The sequence below is a fragment of the Poecilia latipinna genome, unplaced genomic scaffold (genome assembly GCF_001443285.1).
Source record: "Poecilia latipinna isolate Pla-1442-1.1 unplaced genomic scaffold, P_latipinna-1.0 Scaffold60, whole genome shotgun sequence".
Taxonomy (NCBI): domain Eukaryota; kingdom Metazoa; phylum Chordata; class Actinopteri; order Cyprinodontiformes; family Poeciliidae; genus Poecilia; species Poecilia latipinna.
In genome coordinates, this window is record NW_015112676.1 from 576,690 (window position 1) to 597,932 (window position 21,243).

A 21,243-nucleotide genomic window follows, 5' to 3' on the forward strand; every position below is an offset into this window, starting at 1 on the left:
TGATTTAGACATTTAGTGAGCTGCATCTGAACACAGACTGTCATCTGCTGTGGGCCGAGGGTGTGTCTCAATAAAACAGAAGACAGATTTGCTTATTTGGAGTCCAACAGTACATCCTATGTGACAAGCGCACGCACACACAATTGCACACATGCCGACTGTGCATGCTTTATTGTTTTATTAGGATGACACTTTGGAAGGAATCAAAGCAAAGAAAACGCTCCAGGAAGTGAAACTACTTTCTCAAGGTGATAACGCCCGAGGTGAAATTAAACGGCGCAATTATGTGGCCAAGTTAGGTGTAACTTGTTTGACAGAAAGTACACCGGACCCAACTGAAGGGAAACCAACTAACTCTGGATGAATCCCCTCAGCTTGTTGCTGTATGTGAACACTCTAACCTCGTTTGAGTCTTGAACAGTGTTCAAGTGTTTTGGGTTTTTGCTTGCACAGCAAAATACTGTATAAACAGTCCATCTCAGCAGACAGACTGAGAGTTGGAGCAAAACTGAACTGGTTGGTCGACATGCCTCTCTGACAGGTGGCTAACTGAAAACAAAACAATGCGTGGAATGGAAAATTAACAAGCCCAGTGTGTAACTCCAGCAAGACGTTGTCTGATCAAACTGTTAAGTTAAATTATAACATCGCTCACATCACCTCTGAGTGATGTGAGCGATGTGAGACGCCATTCCATTTGAAAGAAGCACAAGCAACATCTAAATACAGCCGGAATCACACTTTATGTGAAGAAACTCACGCTTCATGGCACTTTAAAGCGAAAGGTAAGAGTACGGTGACAGACGGTTCTCTTAATGTAAAGTTTATCCTGAGGTGAGTGGGTGTAAAGCAGCGTTTGCAAGATCAAAACTTACTTTACTGTCACTCTGGTGGACAAGTCTTGCAGATCCCCGGGGTGAAAGAGCTGTGCCTCCTTTAGTCCAAGCTTCCCACAGGCCTTGAGGAAGACGTTAAGGTTGTCCTGGACAGAGAACAAAGCAGGTATGATTGCTGTTCCCCTGTGCTCAGACGCAGAAAGTAATCGCTCAAAAAAAAAAAAAAAAAACGGTACGGGGTGGGGGGAGGAGAAAAAAAAAAAAAAAATAAAAAAACAACTCCCTGACAGGGACCAGCCTACAACTGATTGCTTCCAAAGTTCAGGTCACCACAGGGAACAGCGGCTTGCAGGGAGGAGCGTGTGAGTGCAGCAAATAAGAAGTGACCCGGAGCAGAACACACACTCACACACACAGAGAGAGAGAGAGAAAAAGAGAGAGAGAGAGACAGATGAAAGAGGAGGCGGGGGTTGCTTGACAGGAGCTGAGTGACAGAGGCGAAGCCACCTGTGGGATGGATTAGGGTGGGGACCAAACCAAAGCAGGAAGAATGACATCAGAGGCATGTACAAGTCCCACCCAACCTGCCATGCAAGTGCAAAAGTGACGCACGCAGCAGCAGCACATGGCCTTCTTTTGCTGCTACTTCTTCTCACACCCAGAAACTGCACCCTGTCCTCCCTGCCAAGCCTTTTTTTTTTAAATCAAAACATACCTGAGTAGTATTTTGTAGACATTCAGTTGCTACGAAACATGAGGTCGGGTGACAGAGGTGGACAACTATTTCCCCGTAGCTATTCATGGAAACGTGGGAGTGGAAGAGACGGTTTGTCCTCCGACACCGTGTCAGTCACATTGCATAAAGGATATGTCTGAGAGCGCAGGAGCTGCACAGATGTGAGCCGGAGGACGTCTTGTGCTATAAATGTGCTCACACCTCACGAGTTCAAAATAAACCTTCCAGTACAAAAGCACCATTGCTTTTCTGGATTCTGATTTTTTTGTTTTGTTTTGTTTGTTTGTTTTTTTTGTTGTTTTTTTTTGCTTCAAAAGGGTTTTGATGTGATCTCATCGGCTGGCATAATTAAGGGCTGGGTGGTTCTATGTTTATGTGACAAACATGCTTATTAGTAATTGGTCAAAGAAGCATCTAACCTCCCAACACCTGCATCTTAATTAATACCTTAATTAAGATGCATTAAGATGCATCTTAATTAATAATAGGAAACAAGCTGGGGATTTTACTGAGGGGCGATGGATCAGTCGGGTGGGAAAACTGTCGCCCTGAACACACTGTTAAAATGTTCTCACCTTTTTTTTAAAAATTTAATAACAAAAACTATTAAAACATTTGCAATATTTATAAAGCTTTAAGTTGTCAGAGCAAAAAGCTGAGCGATTTTCTCGGGCTCTTACCAAACCCATCGTTTGTTGTCATTACATGCCTCTCCAGTGTGCATTTATTTCACTGAGCCTAAATTTATGACACAACATCACCGAGTACAGCCTGTATGTGAACCGCAAATGACAAAGGACACATGGCAGTGAGCTACCTATTTGGAAAGTTTAACTCCATTAACTGTCTTTAAAATGTTTACACACCTTTCTACACCTTCAGTATTGACAGCATGAGATAAATGTCTCAGCAGACAGGCATAATTAGTCTCGACTGAACTAAAACTACACGACAGCTAAATTACAAGGAAAGGGCCGGCGAAGCACAGCTTTAAACCATTTATGGTTCCAAAAGCGCTGCAACTCTCCAGCGTAGCATTTAGGTGATTACATTGCTGGTTAATAAACTGGATTATGTCAACGAAATGACCCCCACAAATCCCTTATATGGTAACTGAATGTATTGACAATTATAAAATCTAAATGTAAACACAAAGATGGAAATGGAAACAAACAAAAAACAACTTAATATTTATTAAATGTTGGATAAAAAAGATGTCAAAATATCTACTGTTTAGTTTTTTTTTAATATCTTAACTAAATACAGATACAAATGCAAACAGCTATAAAAAGCAACTTAACAAATCTATTTGTTCAGTAATGAAAAATATATTTTCTATTTTTAATATCAGATCTAATACTTAATCACACCTCTACAAATTACTGTAGAATAAATATAGCAGTTTTTTTTATTTATTTATACTTAAAATTCATTCATGTTGAGTAACTTCTAATTAGCAGTATGTGATTTCCTGCTTCACAATGGTATAAACAGGAAATGACAGCGGCTCTTTTCTTAGTCACCCTTGAAATTTGAAAAGCACGACATTTAAGAATGACAGATGTCTGAAAAATAGCTACAGTAATTTGCCTAAACTTGCCAATTGCTACAATCTGACTGCCAGTTAAAAGGGTCAGGTATGGTGGAGCATGTGAGATGTTGGGGCCTGATTCTCTTTCAAAGGCAAGCGGTATCGTCAACACCTCAAAACATTAAACCAACAGAAACACCAATAGAAATCCAGCACAAACGCAACAGTATTGAAAACGCAACAAGGTAAATTTAAAGACAGGTGGATGTTTACGACTGTGTTGCACAGCCTCCATCTTTACAGACAATGCAAGTATGTGGAATATGAGGAAACCAGTTGCTGTGGTTTCGAAAGCAAAATGTTTTTTTTTCTTTCCGTCCTTCCTTGATTACAGGATCTTAACTGCTTCCCTTTGTCCTTATGGACTTGCCAACAATCTGTGGGTGTTTATTGACAATGGGTTGCAGCTCTTCCTGTTCCTTGTAATTCAGCCATTGTGTTCGAATGCAGCCTTGGATGACTCCTATTTAAAAAATCAAGTGGTACCAAAATCAAAAGCAGCACCTAGACTTAAGAAAACTTTTTTTTTTTTTTTTTTTCAGATTAAACTTTGCTTCTGTCATTTTTCTGGCATAGCAGACATTTGAAAAGGGGATTTGTCTGAAAAATGACAAAACCCTTAAAGTCAACATAATTATCATGAATAATTATATATAAAAGGACCACACAAACCATCAGATCAGTCAAACTCATTTTACATAGTTCGTAATCACCATGGTCCGGTTTTTCGTTTGTCAGTTGATAAAATAAAAACCTACCCTCTCAAAAAACCAATATGCCTCCTGTGACGCCACAAAAGGAAGGAGGCACCTTATTGGAATTACGTTTGAGTACATTCATAAATATGTATCTTTGTGTTTTGTTTCCCATTTCTTTTTAACATGTTTTCAATCAAATCTTATCCCTTGACAACAGAAGAAGTTCAAGTCATTAGGAAGGGTGATGTCCTTGTTTGCGTTTTACCCCAGCTTCCTACAGCGACATCTGTCAAGGCTCAGAGGTCACTGGAGTCAAATCGTGGTTCAAACAGGTAAAGCTGAACCCCGTGCGACTGAAGTGCAACAGAATTTACATCAAAACTGGTCAAAAGTCTCTCATCCGCCAGGCTGTTTACCAACACTTTTTGTTCAGCTGGTTACTTGTGCACCAATGTAATTGTAAAGGAGATGGAACTTATTTAAAGAAACTTTTTTAACAGTGGAAGTTCATATTTCATTACCTATCGTCAGTGCATTGCTGAAAAAGGGTAATCTAATGGACACTGGAAAAACCCTGATTCAAGCACTTCACAACAAGGAAGAAAAAGATTTGCCTCACAGGACGTCTGACTTAGCATTTTATTCCTAAATGTGCAATCTTGACGTCCCTCGGGTAGCTCGTCGGGTTAATAACGAGGATTACTCTCAGATTACCCTCGCACGACCTATGAAGCAAACATAGCACGAAAAACTATGCTTAAAATATCAGGCTACACACTTCCAAATCTTGGGAAAAGAAAGTAAGAGGAGATTGGAATACTTGACATGCTGCCACTCCTCAAACAGGGCTTTATTGAGCCAGACAGTTCCAGCGGTCCGATCCAGTCATAACATGCACCCGTAGAACATAAACACAGTAACAAAGCATGGTCAAATGCCTGTCATTGCACAGATGATTACACACACATCTACATGTGTAAAGACACCCTGGGGCCTATCGAAACTGCCTGCTTGCCTCCTCCTTCTGGTACCTCAACTCACCAAGGGGTTGGTGTATGCAGAGGACATCCAGTACCACACCAATTACTGTGTATTTTGGGTGGGCAGAACCAGGCCCAATGCTGGGGCTGAGATGGTCCAAACCCACAGCCTGCAGAGTACTGAAATGTGCTGACAGGAAAAAAAAAAAATCACTTGGACACAAGTAAAACCAAAGAATAGACCCAGGTTGGGAGCCAGCATTGCTAAATATTCCCATTCCTTCCTTGGGATTTTGCTCTGCCAGAGTTTTAAGCTGGTATCAATTTAAACCATTTAAAATCCTTCAGATAGCAAAAGTAAAACAACATATGGTGATGATGATGATGATGATGATGGCAAATGTTCACGTTTAAGTGGCAATGAGGCGTAGTTACAAATAGCTCTTCTTGTCAGGTTGGTTTTAAGTAACAACCAATCTCTGACAGAGTAGGGAATAAAAAGCCAAAAACATTCCTTTTCCTGTTGGTCAGCTGTAAGAAGAGTAGTGGGGGACATGAGTGGAATCAAAACGTGTAGAAGAAGAGGAGGTTGGAGGAGGACGACAGCTGACAAATCCACCCACTAAATGCAGAGGGAGAGCACAATTTTCCAGTGGGAACTGTACAAATGGTTTGCCTTTTCTTGTCTTTTCCACTTTTGATTGGGTATTTTTGCCACATAACACAGTGAGGACATTTCATCCACTTGGCAAAGAGATGAATTGATCCGAATTTAACGCTAACAGATCCCACGAAGGCTAAACATATATTAAAGCTAAGCTGCTCTGTTTTATCCTTTTGAAATTCTAACTTCTGTTTTGGACTTGGAAACGGCAGCCTTTCGTAAATCACACAAATTGTTAAAAGTTCTACTTTCTCTTGGGTGGTAGCATTTAAACTTTAGCCTAGCTTTCTGCTTTAGCCATGTACGTTCAGAGCATTCTCCTTAATTTTGTTGTTTGAGCAAACATTATCACCACCAGCTGGTGGCTCATAAGTATAAGAGTGTTCTGGCTTGAATTAAAAGACATTTTGCAGATGTAGATCTAGTTTTATGAATGAAGGGAGAATGCTTGTTTAGGAAAATGCCACAATAAGGCCAACTGAAGCCCTCATTATGTCAACATTGTATACAGTGCTGCATTTCAGCTAAAATTGGCCTCGACAGATCAAAGCTTCACAAGAATGAAGACTGGAAGTCAGCGATCGGTGTTTCTCTACTTTAAACACCGCCTAACACTTTATCCCATCCTCACACTCCCTGCTATTTTTAAAGACTGGAGATGGCAAGACCACTTTACTGCTGAGGGAGTAAAGTCTCAACAACTCTCAGAGTGAGAGTGAGTAATGTTTGTCGGGAGAGCATCCAGCCTCGCTCCATGTGGCCGGCAGTAACGGATAGCCTCAGGCCAGCCAGAAGCCTTTGGAAGGGGGAATTTATGATCAGGTGGTTTCAGGTTTGCGTCCAAGCCTCGGAAATACCACACAAGCGCCGCGATGGAGCCATACCCATTACCTCAGCAGGTGCCCAGCCTTTACGTCAACACAGCAAATGGCAAAAAAAAAAAAAAAAAGAAAAGAAAGTTGATTTTGTCACAAAACACATATGACAGTTTATGATTTACAGTCTGTTTTTACTGACGACGTTCGTTGTCTCATGAACATGCTGAGACACACACATGCACACGCACACACACACACACAATGCTTTGGAGAGGGATGTCTATAATTCCTCTAGACAGCTGGACTCAATTACTCCCACTAGAGAGAGCTTTCACAGGGATGGGTATTAGGTAGGTTTTCAAGCCTCTACTTCCCAAGAACTTGTTTGCAGGCACTCCCAAAACATCCATCTGCAGAGAGCCATAGTGGCCCAAAAGCCTTAACTGGAAGATGTGCAATGTGCCACATCTTCCAGTTAAGATTTATAACTGGCATCTTAAAGAGTTTAAAAGACAAACTGCTCCATCATTCAAAAACCCAGTTTTCAAGAAAGACATAAAACCTGATTGGACTACATTGGAGATGCACTTGATTAAATGGTAAACAAACTAAGCTATAGTACTTTTGAATCTATGCACTGGAGTGACATGCAGCTATCCACACTCACAAATGCATACGCATTCATACATTATTTTTGCAGCATGTAGTTCAATTTGGGATTTAGCGCCTTGTCCAATGAAGCTGTGGTGAATAAAAAAAAGATGTAATCGAACCCACAGGCCCGACCAAGTCCTGAAAATTGGCCAACCTGTTGGAAACTCAAAAATTTGATTCTGATCAGTGCATGCACTGGGAGTAATCGGATTGTAGTAATCAATCTGTGTTGCACTTCCACCCTCTTCTGTGTGGAGGCTGTTACTGAAGGAAGAAGATGCAAAGTCAGCATTTCAGTTGTTCATTACGGCTGCAACAACCAAAATCTAGACTTTGGATAGATGCAGTTGTTTATTTCTGCCAGAGGAAATTAATTCTAACCCAAATGTTTTGGAAATGTTTTGTCCAACCAGAAATGGAATACCAGCCAGGACTATTGTTGCTTTTTTGGTCTTATCCTTTTCATCTTTTAATCTCTGCCTGTCATTAAAGAGTCTGGATGTTGCCAAAATAAAGAAGACTCATCATTACCTATTTTCAGAATGAATCACAACCTGGCTATTTCCTTTTTTTAATCCCACTTTACAATGACTGTCTGACATTATTGTAACATAATTGTTAAGTAAGCGATTTGCATCCTTTGAAGCAGCTCCTCATTCACCAAACTTACTGGGCAAGTATGAGGAAGCACATATATAATTACCTTGACCTGTCAAACATCATTATTCCCTTTGCTTTAACTCACAGCGCCGAACATCAGCAGCGTCACAAACGTGAGGAAAAACGTGAGAAAATTATGTGGTGTAAAGCTTAGAAACGCTTTCACTGACGGCTATGTTGGCATAATTTGAAAACACAGTCCAAGACTAAACAAGAACAGAAGACGACTTACCAGTCCAGCAATAGGTGTAGGGAGCCTGTTGACCCTTTTGATGGTGCCAGGCTTGATCTTGTTTATCAGACTGTAAGCAGAGGAAAGAGACACAGAACATCAGGGGAAATTAAAAGGTAAGTGAAAGCACCCGCTCATTGTCGAAGCTGCCCCAGCTACGCAGGAATGAGCAGGACTTGATGCACAGTCCTGGTGGTGTTGTGTGTTTACGACCTGGTTTAATGGTGGCCACCTGGCTTCAGTTTAGTAAATCACCGGTGCCGCGCCATGGTGTAAACAAAAATGAGCCCTTGTGCTTCCAAAAACATGCCCTCCACTGCAGAAGTAACCTCAAAACAAACCTGAATAACCACATTTAAACTCGGAAAACAGCTACGGTTTTAGGTAGAGGATAATGGACTTGTGGTGCCGTTTAAAACCACTTTGAAGGAAAGTTATTGAGTAAGAGTCAATATAACAAAAAGATATCAAATAAAAACAACTGCCTGCAGTGACAACCTTTGTAGTAAGGCTGTTTAAGAAGGTTTTTTTTACTCTGCAGCATAAATTGTTTTTCACAATCACAGAATCTGAGCACAGATAATATATTTCACAGTCTTATCTGTACTATGTTTCCAGCACAATTTACTTCAGTTATTATCCATCTTCCACACATATGAGATCGAGTTGCACATCTAACAGATCAAGGGGGGGAAACTCAAACATACCTCAGCCTTTAGACATTATCCAGTTAAGATATTTATGAGATATGCACTGAGAAATTAGCTGTTAATTGAAATAGGACAACAATTAGTTTGAAGCTCCATGAAGATCAAGAAGTGACTTCCTGATCAGAAACCTGTGAGTCTGATTGTTTTCTGACAAATGAACCCACTGCGTATAAGCACATCCAGGACTCAGAGTTAACTATTTTTGCTAACAATGAGGTGTTTAGTAATGAGGCCAAAGAAACACCAGAGACGCAACAGGAGCTATTCAAAAGGATTGGTATTTTCCACAACATTTTGGGACATGTCCGTGATTCATGTGAGAGTCCAAGAGAGAGCAGATAATAAGAAGGCTGAAGAGAATACAGCAACATTCCTCGGAAGTCATTCACTTGGGATGAGTTTCCAGAATGTGAAAACCCATTTCTTCTAGTTGAGAACCGTCACCAAAGACCAAAAGGAGGGAGCTGACTCTCTTTCTGAGCCGTTTTACCCGCGACTACTCCTGATGGTTGAAACATTTTTGTACATTATCTTATTTTAACCAAGTGTAACCATAGCACTTAGTTTATCTTAATTCAATTAGAGCAATCGAGTATCAGCGTTTACTTTGGAGATAAATCAATCAGGTGATGTCTTCAGGATAACACAGCAGTTGGAACCGTAAAGCACAAAGAACGTAGTTGAAAAAAGGCATATATCTATGTTTAGCCAGGCACCAATTTACTTTAATTCATGACAAATGTTAGCTCTCAAGTCTTCTATTAAAATGGCCCAAGTCAAAATATATATTATTTTTTCCAAAAAAATGCTAATCATACAGTCATTGCATGGTAAATATTTTTGCACAGCTTCCACAACGCCTAGTTATGATGGAACAACTGCAGAAATGAACTTAAAAAGTAAGTTGTGGGAATATTTTTGAAAACATGCAACTAAAGAAGCCATTGTTTTAAAGAAACTGAACTCCATATAAGATTAAGCAATTTTCTGGCTGTAGGCGGATGGGATAGGCTGACAATAGACTTAAAGAAAGAGTGTGGGGTTGGGATTGGGGGGTGGGGGGGGGTCGCACTTGGGTTCATACTGGTCATTTAACAGCGAAACAATGGATTTTCATGAGATAAGACACACATTTAAGGCCGAGTAGGATATAATCTTGTGTGAGAGCAACACTGGACATTCCTTTGTGAGCAAGAAACTGGGATATCTGCAACACAATGGGAGCAGGAGGGTTGTGTTTGTAGGTGAAGGTGATTTAATCTGCCTTCCTCTTCCTCGTGCTGGGAAAACACGGACAGCTTGATGACTGAAAAGAAAAAGAAACGCAAAAAAAAAATAAAACTGCAGACGGCGTTGTTCGTCAGAGTCAGGCCCCAATCAGCAGAGCGAGGCGGTTCTTCTTCTTCTCCTTCGAGCGGCTGCCGATAAAGGTTTGGACGAGTCTGCAGGGGCTGCTGCTAATTATCAACCTCATGCTGATATGTGCAAATCGCATCGCAGTGTCCGTTAAGCAATTTGCACATATGCATGCTGCTTCATTGTGCTCTGCCTTACAAATGTCCTGACTGAGAAGAGTTATTGAGTTAACGCAAAAAAAGCAAATGTCACAAAGACATGGGCTCCTAAAACTGACTTGTTGGCTCGTCCCGTATCCATTCGGGGAAATTAGAAAGCAGCATGCTTTGAAACCCTCCTGTGGTCAAAACTGAAACGTTTTCATCCACTGCACAGCTTCTCATTACAGCGAGGACGGCACGCAGCCCAATCCACAGATCCATAACATCTGTCCAACAGGCAACACAACTGGAAAGACATCGCTCTCCTAACCAGCAAGGCATGAGAGAAAGTCTGATCATGATGGCATCAAATAACCTACAAATAACTGCCTCCATTGTTCCGTCCGGACAACCCTGGCTCCGTTTATGCAAGCTAACAAACAAACAGTGGCCTGGCAGGGGGTCTGCCTGGGAAATATCAGCGGCACTTACGTTGGAAGAGAGCAGACGTGGAGGAGAGCGGAGGGATTCCTTATGAATGAGTGGCCTAATAGAGGTGCCTGGGAAAAGAGGAGTACTTACTCACACAGCAGAACTCCATTCTCCAGGGCTGATCGGAAGTCGCCGTTCCCAAATTTTTTCTTGGTTGCTGCCTGGGGAGAGAGAAACAAACAAAAACAAAAGAAGCAAGAATACAAGAACAGTGAGCAAAAACAGTCAGCAAGGATTGGGTAAGGAGAGGAGGAGGAGGAGGAGGAGGAGGTGGGGGCCTGGGGGGGCCAGAGTGTGATGAGGGGTGGGGAGCGTTGGAGAATAAAGGTAGGATGTTGAGAACAGTAGCAGAGGAAGTCAGAGGTATTTCCTTCTGAGTTCCTACACTGTCTCTGAGGGCCAACGTTAAGTAAGGTCCTCCAGGTATTCCTCAGGGGGTTGGGGGTAGGGGGCTCCCGAGTGGGTGATTTCTTCTCACTTTAATGCTGGAAGCTGCTGGGAAATGTGCGGGCTGTGTTAAAGCTGTACTGGAGTCAGTCTGCAGAAGCCACAAGGCTGGAACACTGAAGGAACACAGCGGCTGTGTTACAGCCTCATGCTTTTCCCATGATCTCAAACCGCCACAGCAGAAACACCAGGAACCATTATGTAAGCAAACACGGACACTGCATGCATGCCTGCATGCATGCACACCCTGACGTGCAGCCTTAAACACAAGCACACATGCAGTGGAGCAACTGAAGCAAACGTGCAGGACTTCTACAGCAATTCGTGCATTTACTACATTTCCTGTGCAACTTCTCTCTCATGCAGCATTTTTATGTGAAAAAAAAGCACAATTATTTTTTCTATGTTTTGCAACAAAGTGCATGATTTTTAGCCACTCCCTGATTCCTGCAGTGTTTTGTTGGAATGCTTCCTGGTCTAATAAAGTCTAAATCTGGATCTCTTAAATAAAAAGAGGCAAAAAAAACTGTATTTACTCAGCAGTCCTGCTCAATATTTTCACTACAACACTGTGCTACTCAAACAATGTTTGAATTTGCGGATAAATTGATAAATAAAAAGTGATAGTATTCATATCTACATAAATAACGTCCATAAATATGTTGTGAACGTTCAAAAGTAGGGTGTATCGATAAATTGGACCAGATTTACTTAATTTTGGGAGATCTGGGATCGGCCAATACTTACAAATCAAATCTGTCTTATGTACCTGCAAAGTTCTGAAAATCAGTCACTCTCCCTCCTGACCTACTCTGACAAACATCAGACCATATCGACACGTTTGTGGTTAAAAATCTGGGGGAAAAAAAAATCGACATCGTCCAAAACTGGAATCACCAGGTAAGGTTTTTTTTAAAGATCATTGATTGACCAGAAAACTCCAACTGACGCACCGCTAATCGAAACATTAAAGTTTCATATCACTCATTTGAAGTGGTGGAATTTTAATTCACAGAAAAAATATGGACCAACATTCAATCTTTTTTGGTAACAATTTTCACAATATTTCCTTTCGTAGAAGAGTAAGTGTTAAAACGTCTTTAATTAGTGTCCTGTGCACCACGACAGACAGACGGACTGACGGACAGAGTTCAGCGCCGTCTCATTCTAAAAAGCAGCTTCTGGCTGCTTGTTGACTCCTCCATGCTTATAAAGTGGCTTGACATGTGTTTAACAGCTAAATTCAATCTTCCACGCTTCCCGTGATGTTCATGTTATTGCAAAAAATACACATACAGCCAGGGAAGGCAAGTGGATTCGGCTGTGTCCCACAATGCTGTGAAGTGTGGGACTGAGGAACAGACAGAGGAACTCAGGCTGATCTGATGCTTCTGATTTAAATTGAAGAACTTCTTGCTCTTCTTCTAACAAATAATTTCTTAGTCTGTAACTGCTTAGTCGAAGAAACTATATGTGTTCACTTCATGCCTCCATTTACCTGCAAAGACTTTCCCACCTGATGTGGGCCTGTGATTACCTCGCTTGGTGAGTCCGGGGTGTCGCACAGGTGTGACACCTTTCGTCCTGTCGGTCAATTGGAAATAGAAAGGTTTTGATTTATGATTTCTCTTTTTGTTTTAAACCAGAATTGCCAGGTGTTAAAAGCAAAGTGTTGCAAGAAAGCTCAAAAAGGATCAAAGCAAAATGCAACAACAGTCCATGTACTTAAATCAGGAAATAAATGTCCTTAATTTGAGCCAAAAAAAAAAAAGTAGGTTTCAAGCATATTCTTAAGAGGTCTTCTATATTACACTGTAAAAATAAACAGGCTTGTCGGCATTTACAATCAAGGATTACGCCCATGTTTTAAAGCAAGCTTGAAACAAACTCTTGCAAAGTTAAGTGCAGGACATAATTATGGACGAGACAGGAAAAAGTGAAACAGTTAAAGGCGACTAAACATGACTATTATTACTTTCAAACAATTTGCGCTACACCTCAGAACACACCCTGGGTAACCAGAGATGGCCGCGGCCTCGAATGCTTATCATTCCAAGAGAATTAGACCATGCCAAGATACATGAACAAGAACAAAGTTCTCACACATTTCCACTGCCTACTTCTGCATCGTTTGCAAGACGGAATCGAGCTACGTGGTAAGAAATATTTCAGCTCAGTCTGCTTCTTTCTTTTCCATTCACAAAATTAGTATCCAAACTAATTCCCCAGGACAAACCTGCCCCCCACCAAAAAAAACAGACAAACAGGAAGATGAGAGAAGCAGGGAGAGCTGCCATTATTTTATAAGGAGTGAAAACAACCTTATACAACTGGTAGCAGTCAGCCAGGCTGTGCATTTAGCATACGAAATCCTGACCCCTGCTGTTCCACAGATGCGCTGGCAAGTTACTGGGATCCACTTGCATGCAAATAAACAATAGAGAAGGAAACAGCTCAGTGTGAACGATAACATCTTTCATCCTCTTTCCACAGCGTGTTACTTTGATGTTGCTCTCCCCTCACATTTTCTAATCAAAAGTGACATCGGCTAATCTGACTGAAAGAGGACAATTAGGGTATGAGGTGTGGGAACCACCCTGGCACCAGGCTGGATGTGCTGTAACAGAATGCCAGTGTGGTCCACTATTATGAGAGATATTATCAACCATCAAGATCAACAGGCCTGATGTGGAACGGCAGACGGGCGCTCTGGTTTTATCAGAGAACTAAACACAGGAGCTCCAGAAATATGGATCCAGTTCGCCATGGGTAAAGACAGAGGCCCGAGCAAAACAATTGTGCCTCGCAAAAGTTTTTATATGCCTGCGTCTTTTCCCACATTTTATTATGTTCCAAATAACCAACTTTAATGCATTTTATTTGGTTTTAATGTGCCAGACCAACACCAAGTATTACGCAGTAGTGAAGGGGAAAAATAAAATCCTTCCCTCTGTCCGTCCTTTGTCAAGAAACGCATAGTAGCTTTGGGGGAACTGTAAAAGAAACCCACCGTTGCTCAGGTGGCCAAATTTCTCAACAGGAAAACAATTGGTTATGTGCTGGAAAAAAGCCTAGAGAAATTCAGTTTGAATTGTGACACAAACCATTTATGGGGAACAGTGATTAGATGGAAGAAGGCATTTGTCTCTCTGGTGAGACCGAAGTTGGATTCTTTTAATTAGGGGGTCCAAAACTCCAGTCCTCATGGGTTTTGAGAGGATGATCTGCTCAAAATACTTGAATCGAATAATTAGGCATAAGCAGGAATGTCTTGAATGTCTTGAATACAGACTGAGTGAGTAATTCACCCACTTCATTCAACTGCTTTGGACCAGTTGCATTTAAACGTTCCAGGTCAGGAACCAGAAACTTATCCATGTGTTGGAATGGCTCAGTCAGTCTCTGTCAACTTTCTATCTTGATGTGACTGAGCTAGAGCTATTTTGCTTTATTATTTATGGCCAAAACCTGCGTCAATAGATAGGCAACGTTGGTATACACGCACCCCGAAAGACTTGTAGCCGTAAATGCAGGGAAAAGGTTGAGTCTCGCTTTTTAAGGGATTTTGAAAACAATGCCTTCTTTTCCATCCACTTTACAATGATAAGCTATTTTTTGTTGTGATTGTAAGGATTTCACATAATAGATTGACACAAAGTTCGTTGCTGTAACATGACAACGCGGAAAAAAAGTTCAAGGGATATGAACACTTCTGCAAGGAACAGTAATTATTACAGGAACAAACCAAACGGGGGGGAGCCCAGATAGTTCATGAACAGTCTGAGGAGTCCATGTTTATTCATACAGGACACCAAGGCCAATCTGGTTACTGATGTAGCACTCAACCACTAATTGTTCCTGACATTCTTTGTGTCTCGAGCACAAAGTACGGGTCAACAGAGGGAACATTTTTCCACACGCTTCGGGGTTTGAATTGAAAACAAAATTTCAGCTGTGAAATCCATTAATGTCACCGCTGGTACAATGTAGCTACAACTGTTTCTACACCAAAGCGATTGGCTGCCTGTGCAAGGGCCTGTTTTCACGTTGATGATTCTGAACGTTATTCCTAATTACTTCATGTCCAAACTGTCAAAAAGGGATCATTCAGGGTGATAAATGGTCAGTCTAGATTCAACGTTTCTGTGGTGGTAAACAATGAAGCAACATCAGCTCCAGAGAGCAAGAGTTGTTTCCTCTCCAAGTTATTAATAATTTCATTCCCTCAAACAGAGTAAGAAAAAAAAAAGTCCACCGAGACGGATCAACTTGGCGATCTTACTGTTTTGATTGATACTACTCTGTTCCAAAAACAGAGCCATTCAAAACATATTTTGTGAGTTATTCGGGGAAAATGTCCAGGAAACATTGCTTCAGAGGAGCTGTAAATTTCCTTTCCAATCAGTTTTCATGGGTAGTGACAGAAAGACTCGAGCGGGACGCCGTTAAATCTGGTAGTACCTTTGTTTTCCCAAATCTAGGAATAGCAGCCAATAAAAATAAGTCCTTGTAACATTAAGAAGCAGAACGCTGGTGCTTGGGTAGGTCTCTTGTTTCCTGTATAATATGGACAGGAAGGAAACTTTAATTTCATTCTGATTTATACAACTCAGAATTCTAGATCCACCAGCTTGTATTGCTCTTGAAAACCTACTTTGTTCTTGATGAATAAAAGCATTTTTGAGAGTAAAACAAACTAAAACCCTGCCTTAAGATCTGCTGTTTCTTACAGCTGCAAAGGGATTTGTGTGCCATGAGATTTTTAGTCAACTTTGCAAATACTACCTCCTGTCTTTTGGGTTAATATTCTTTGACTTGAGTTTATTTTAATAGTAATGTATTGCTATACGGGCCCACTCTATGCTGTCATTGTTTCTCATGGAATGTTTTGATCATTACCTTAGATAGGAAATCAGATATCGTTTCTCAGCCAGCTCAACTCCCATCCACTGGGAACAAAAGAAGACAATAGATGAATCCACTGACGGAGGGAAATCAATTTTCCCTTCATCTGTGAAGTATTTCTTTTGACATTGGCTTTTTTTTTTTTCTAAGCAATTTCAGACTTTACAGATACATTTTAAAATGTCAAGGTATAAAATTCTTTCTAATGACACTTATGAGAACGTCGGGTTTGGTCCTGTAATAGAACAGTTCTGCTCCACAACATTGTCTATTAAACATGCATAAAGGTTTTCTAACATTCATAAAAAAAAGTTTCCAATTTTTTTTTAAAGATCTTGCAGTACTCAGTGTGATTTTTTTTCTAATTTTTTTTCCATAAAGCTTATTATGTATTAAAACTTGGGCTGCTTATATCTAAAAACCTATTAATATTAAAATTGTACTAAGCATTAGAATAAGTCACTGCTAAATGTAGAAACTGAATGAAAAGTACTCTTATCAGCATAGTGAACAATCTGATTGTGACCTGACAAACTGATAAAACCCACATGCCAGACTGTGTGTTTTGCATTTTCAATGTTTTGAATTGTGCTCCTGCACAAAAAAGAGAAAAATCTAACCTTCTCTAATGACTAATGCTACCTTATCAGCTAGCAGGTCGTGCTGTCGGCAGCACCTTTCACTATAATGCAGAATGAATAAGACTCAAAGGTTAGTTTTAGTATCAGTGGAGTGATACAATACCTTAAAAGGATGCAGATTTAAGAAGCTGTTGGAAAAAAAAATCTTATTTTCAAAAACAAGACAAATTGTGTCTGCGATTCAGGTTCCAATAGAGTGTGAGAGTGCAAGACGTTCAGATGCTGGCAGGAAAGCTGAGAAAGGGGTACAGCAAACTGCTTTATTTAATCCTTTTGAGCTCTGTCTGTCCAGGATGTCTCAAGAGTTAAAGTAATCATATATATTCTAGGGAATACACATGGGGACTGTTGATTATGTAAGGCTAGCTGTGCTAGCCCTGCTAATAGCTAATATAAGATGCTAACTCCAGTTTAAAAATAAAGACAACTTCATAAATATTTTACTTGGGTTTGAAAAATATTAATTTTCTATTTTACAAGTATCATTTCTCATTCTCACAGCGTGTTGTTGCCTCTTCTTATGCAAACAAGTAACAACCTCTCACTACTAGAAGGCTTGGATGCTAATAATTACAGCTCTTAAAGAGAAATTTAAGTAAGCTAAAATTGGTATGAGCAGGTCAAAGTATAACATAAAATGGAGTTTGGCAATCTTAGTGCTTGTATTTACAAAAACAAAAAAAACCCCTGAAAAATAAACAACAAACAGAGGTAGAGAACACCTATCTCAATGAAAGGAAACCATTATTATCACTAATTGTCATTACAAGCAGCCTTATGCTTGCTCTTCGGACCCATAAGTTGCTCAAACACCACCACTTGTTCGGGGTCGTCCTAACAGTTACACTCGAAGGGTTTTCTATTCAATTAACAAGAGCTTCCATTATTCCAACAGGCCCTGTGGTCGAAGGATCCCGTGCCCTGCGCTGACAGCCGACTGCCTCAGAGGGGGCCACGTTCACAGCCATGGCAGCAAATCCTGGAATGTGTCCATGTGACGGGCTCCGGACCGTTTAGTCTCATTTTTTTAACGCCACCACCAACCTCGCAGTGCACACATGCCTCGGTTTAAAGCTCTGTGAAGCCAAGCAGCTTGTTAATCATTCAGAGGCACAATCCAATAGCAACAAAAAACTTTCTCTTCGGGAAGGGGGGCGTGACAGCTCCTCTAGTGCCAGAGTACGGTTTGTTGTTGTTGCTCTTTTATTTCCACCGTGCCAGTCCTCTCTCACATTCTTTTCATCCAGCAACTCCATGGCCTTTACCTTCACCTTCATGTACTGCAGCCTTCAGCTGAGCGCTGCGGCCCCCACCCCGATCCCACCGGCAGAGCCACAACAATGGGCCAGTGTGTGAATGGGAGAGATGCTGATGTCACATTGAAAGCATTCAGATTCACCCCTTCATGAAATTAGAACAATATTTGTTTAGTTACATTCATGCAGCAGCTTCGTGTCGGTGCCGCCATGCTGGGAGGAGAATTCGCAAAATGAGGGGGGGGGAAGAAAAATGGCTCCCCAATTAGATGCGAAGAAAGAGTAAGGCGAGAGGTTGGGTGGAAACTTTACGTAATGTGACATTTTAGATTTGTTAGCATTTTAGAGGGTATATGTCAAATTGTATTCACTGAATGAAATGGCAAATATGTTTCGCCTATTAAGGTATTCCAAGGATTTAAACAATAAAAAAATGTTTTATCCTACTATTTGTATGGTTTAAACACCATTTTCACCCAAAGAAAGTGCTGGAATGAATGGACATTTTCCTAATCATAAGGAAAAAAGTCCACCTACTACACACTGCTGCTCAGCTGCCCTATAGCACATTCTGTCTGTTTCACAAAATATTAGCAGTTGCAATAAACATCTACAGTCATGGCTCTTACAAAGGGAACACCACTTCAAAAATACACTTGACAAGCTAAGAGAAGCACGTTAGCTAAAAAAAAATTGGACAGTAGGTTTTGCTGGATCAAACAGTTCAACTAATCAACTAATAACATGAAAAATACTAAACCTTAGCTGTTCTTTATTTCAGTTGCTGATTTCTTGAATTGATCCTAAACAATTTGCCTGCCAAGATGTGCAACTGCTTTAAGAATTTTTCCATTAGTATTTCTCACATGAAAAAGGTGTGAGATCAAAACGAACCAAGAATATGTCAAATTATTTGCTAACATCTTGGCGACTGGGACAAGCTGCACTTTTTCTTAATGCTTCTGTATCTTTTTCTGCTTGAAACTGGAGCCCTGAAGCCCCAGGAGCTTAAAAACAGAGGAGCAGGTTTTGACAAGATCTAAAGAAATAAAAAGCAGACAACAGTCCTGCAACGATGAATGAGTTCAACACAATGTAACCTTTTCTCTAAGAAGATCAGACATCCGTTCACTGAGAAACTATTTTTGTTTTCCAGAAACAAGGCTGATCTCACTGGTTAAATTGTACACCAGTTGAGAAGGAACAGCATGAACCTGTAGATATGTTCAGATTTCCGTATTTTTAACATTAAATCTCACCAAAAGACACTGAAACACTTTTTACAAGAAGCCAGTTTCCACCATATGCGTGCCTCTGGCTAAATGTGAACCCAAGGTTAGGTGAAAATGCACGCTGCAATGCTACTGGCTGCTGTAACAGCAGCTGTCAAGCTGTCTACATTGTTGGGTCTGGTGTCACTTATCATCCAATACCCTGAAGATTTTCTATGGGATTTAGGTCAGGGGAATTTGTTGGCCAATCAGGAGCTGTGACCATTGTCATTACAAGAACTATTGGTTGTTTTGGAAGCCGGGCCGGTGAAAAGTGCCATCGCTTTACGGCAATGACAAGTTTCATCATCGCCATAAAGCTTGTCAGCAGAGGGAAGCAGTGGACCAACAGACAGAGATTGCCTGGTTGACACAACCATCACTAAAAGTGAACCTCCTCATGCAACTTGGGTATGGTGCCTCTCCACTCTTCCTCCTCCACACTTTAGAACCTTGATTTCCATTTGAAATGCATACTTTACTTTCATCTGAGAGAGAACGACTGTCGGCCAACAGTCCAGTCCTTTTACTCCCCAGCCAGGGTAAGACACGTCTGCTATTGTCTCTGACTCCAGAGTGGCTTAACACAACAAATGCAACAGTTGTATCCCAAAGTTCTCTTGAAGCCCTGACTCCATAGCTGCACCTTTTTTTTAACCACACTTTTTTTTCCACTGCATTTTCCATTAGCATGTTTGGATGTAGGACTCTTAACAGGCAGCTTCTTCAGTCATGACCTTTTGGGGCTCACTGTCATTGCCAAATAGTTCATGTTAAACCAGTGGTTTTCTTCAGAAATGTCTAGGTCATAATATGTCATTTCTGTGTTAAAGAACACGATCTTGTGCAATGACTTTTGTGGCTGCCATTAATTACAAACCCAAATCGTCAAAAAATAAAAGTAAATGCATGAAATGTATCGTAAAGAATATAAATTACTTTGACTTTTTGAGCAGAATTACTGAAACAAATGAGCTTTCCAGAATAGTATCACTAATACATTGGAGCATAAAAGCGTCTAGTGTTAGAATATCCTTGGTACAACAGTTCTCAGGTAGCTTTGACTTACCTCGATCCATCTTTGCGCCTCCGAGTATCCTTCCTCGCTGCTGACGGAGGACTGCTCACGCCACTCCATCATTTAGGCTTATCACTCCAGGTTATGAGATGCAAGCGCAACTATCGCCTTTAAAAGTCTTCCCGTGGACAGTCAGAAACACAGGTGACCTGGTGATCACACCTCTTGTTCAGCACAAAAATGTTTCCTATTGTTCTTTTGCTGCAGGGTGGATGCAAGGTGTAACAAGAGGTTAGTACATTCCGTCTGCATCACCCTGCCGCTGCAGCAGCTTTACCTGTCCTTTCATCCGACACACCTGTGGTTCGCTTCTTTTCTTCAGAGCTCCGATCAAAAGAGTCCTCAGAGTCTTCCTGTGCTCGACTTCGTCAGCTCGCAGAGTTTAGGGCATTTAGAGCGGCAGACCTGTAGCAGGGAGGGGGCAGCTGAGAGGCAAGGTCCGGGGTGTATCCACCCCTGCCCCTGCGGCTTCCAGGTAAACACGAAAGCCCGATTTCGTCCCAAGAAAGACCATCAGGGAAGGGGGGGGTGGAGGGGTTCAACACAAAACGCGCAAAAGATAAGACGTGCGGAAGTTTCCTTTTCCTCAAGTGAGGAGGAAGAAGAATGGACTTCTGAGGCAAAAATCGTTGAAAATAAAGTTGTGAAAGCTGTAGACTGATGGACCTCGAAGAAAATACCAAAAAAAAAAAAAAAAGGTTTGAACACCTGGGAAAACTGACAGCGTTCGGATCTCTCCGTCGAGATCCAAAAAAGTGCGCTATTACAGCGCCACTCAGTGGAGGAAAGTCAGTATTACATGATCTGAAATACTAACCTATCGCTTTCATAGAACCTACATGTCTGCCATTTTCAACATATAGGTACACTTCAACTGAGGCAGAATAAAAATAATGTTAATTCTTTTTGCATGAAGTAAGTATTTCATACAACAGAAAATAATTTTGTAACGAAACTTTTGTTCCCAATTAGACAGGTCAGATGTTTCCTGTGTTTCTTGACCAGATTTGCACACACTGCAGCATAAATTTTGGCTTACTCTTCCACACAGATATTCTGCAGATCTCTTAGGATTTGG

The 21,243-nt window shown here is 41.0% G+C and overlaps 1 protein-coding gene across 13 annotated transcripts in view; it reads right to left on the reverse strand.

Annotated features, from left to right (window-relative positions):
• LOC106962457 (LIM domain only protein 7) overlaps positions 1-20,815 on the reverse strand; it is a 59,590-nt gene extending 38,775 nt beyond the window's left edge. For 5 of the 13 annotated variants that reach the window (XM_015056907.1, XM_015056931.1, XM_015056923.1 and 2 more), the window contains exons 1-4: positions 20,157-20,813; positions 10,658-10,728; positions 7,870-7,939; positions 876-982 (exon numbers count right to left, since the gene is read on the reverse strand). In XM_015056907.1, the coding sequence (XP_014912393.1) occupies positions 876-982; positions 7,870-7,939; positions 10,658-10,728; positions 20,157-20,228 (320 nt within the window). In that variant the 5' untranslated portion in view covers positions 20,229-20,813. The other 8 variants (XM_015056899.1, XM_015056975.1, XM_015056970.1 and 5 more) reach the window with 7 other exon arrangements.
• Between the last annotated feature and the right edge of the window lie 428 nt (positions 20,816-21,243).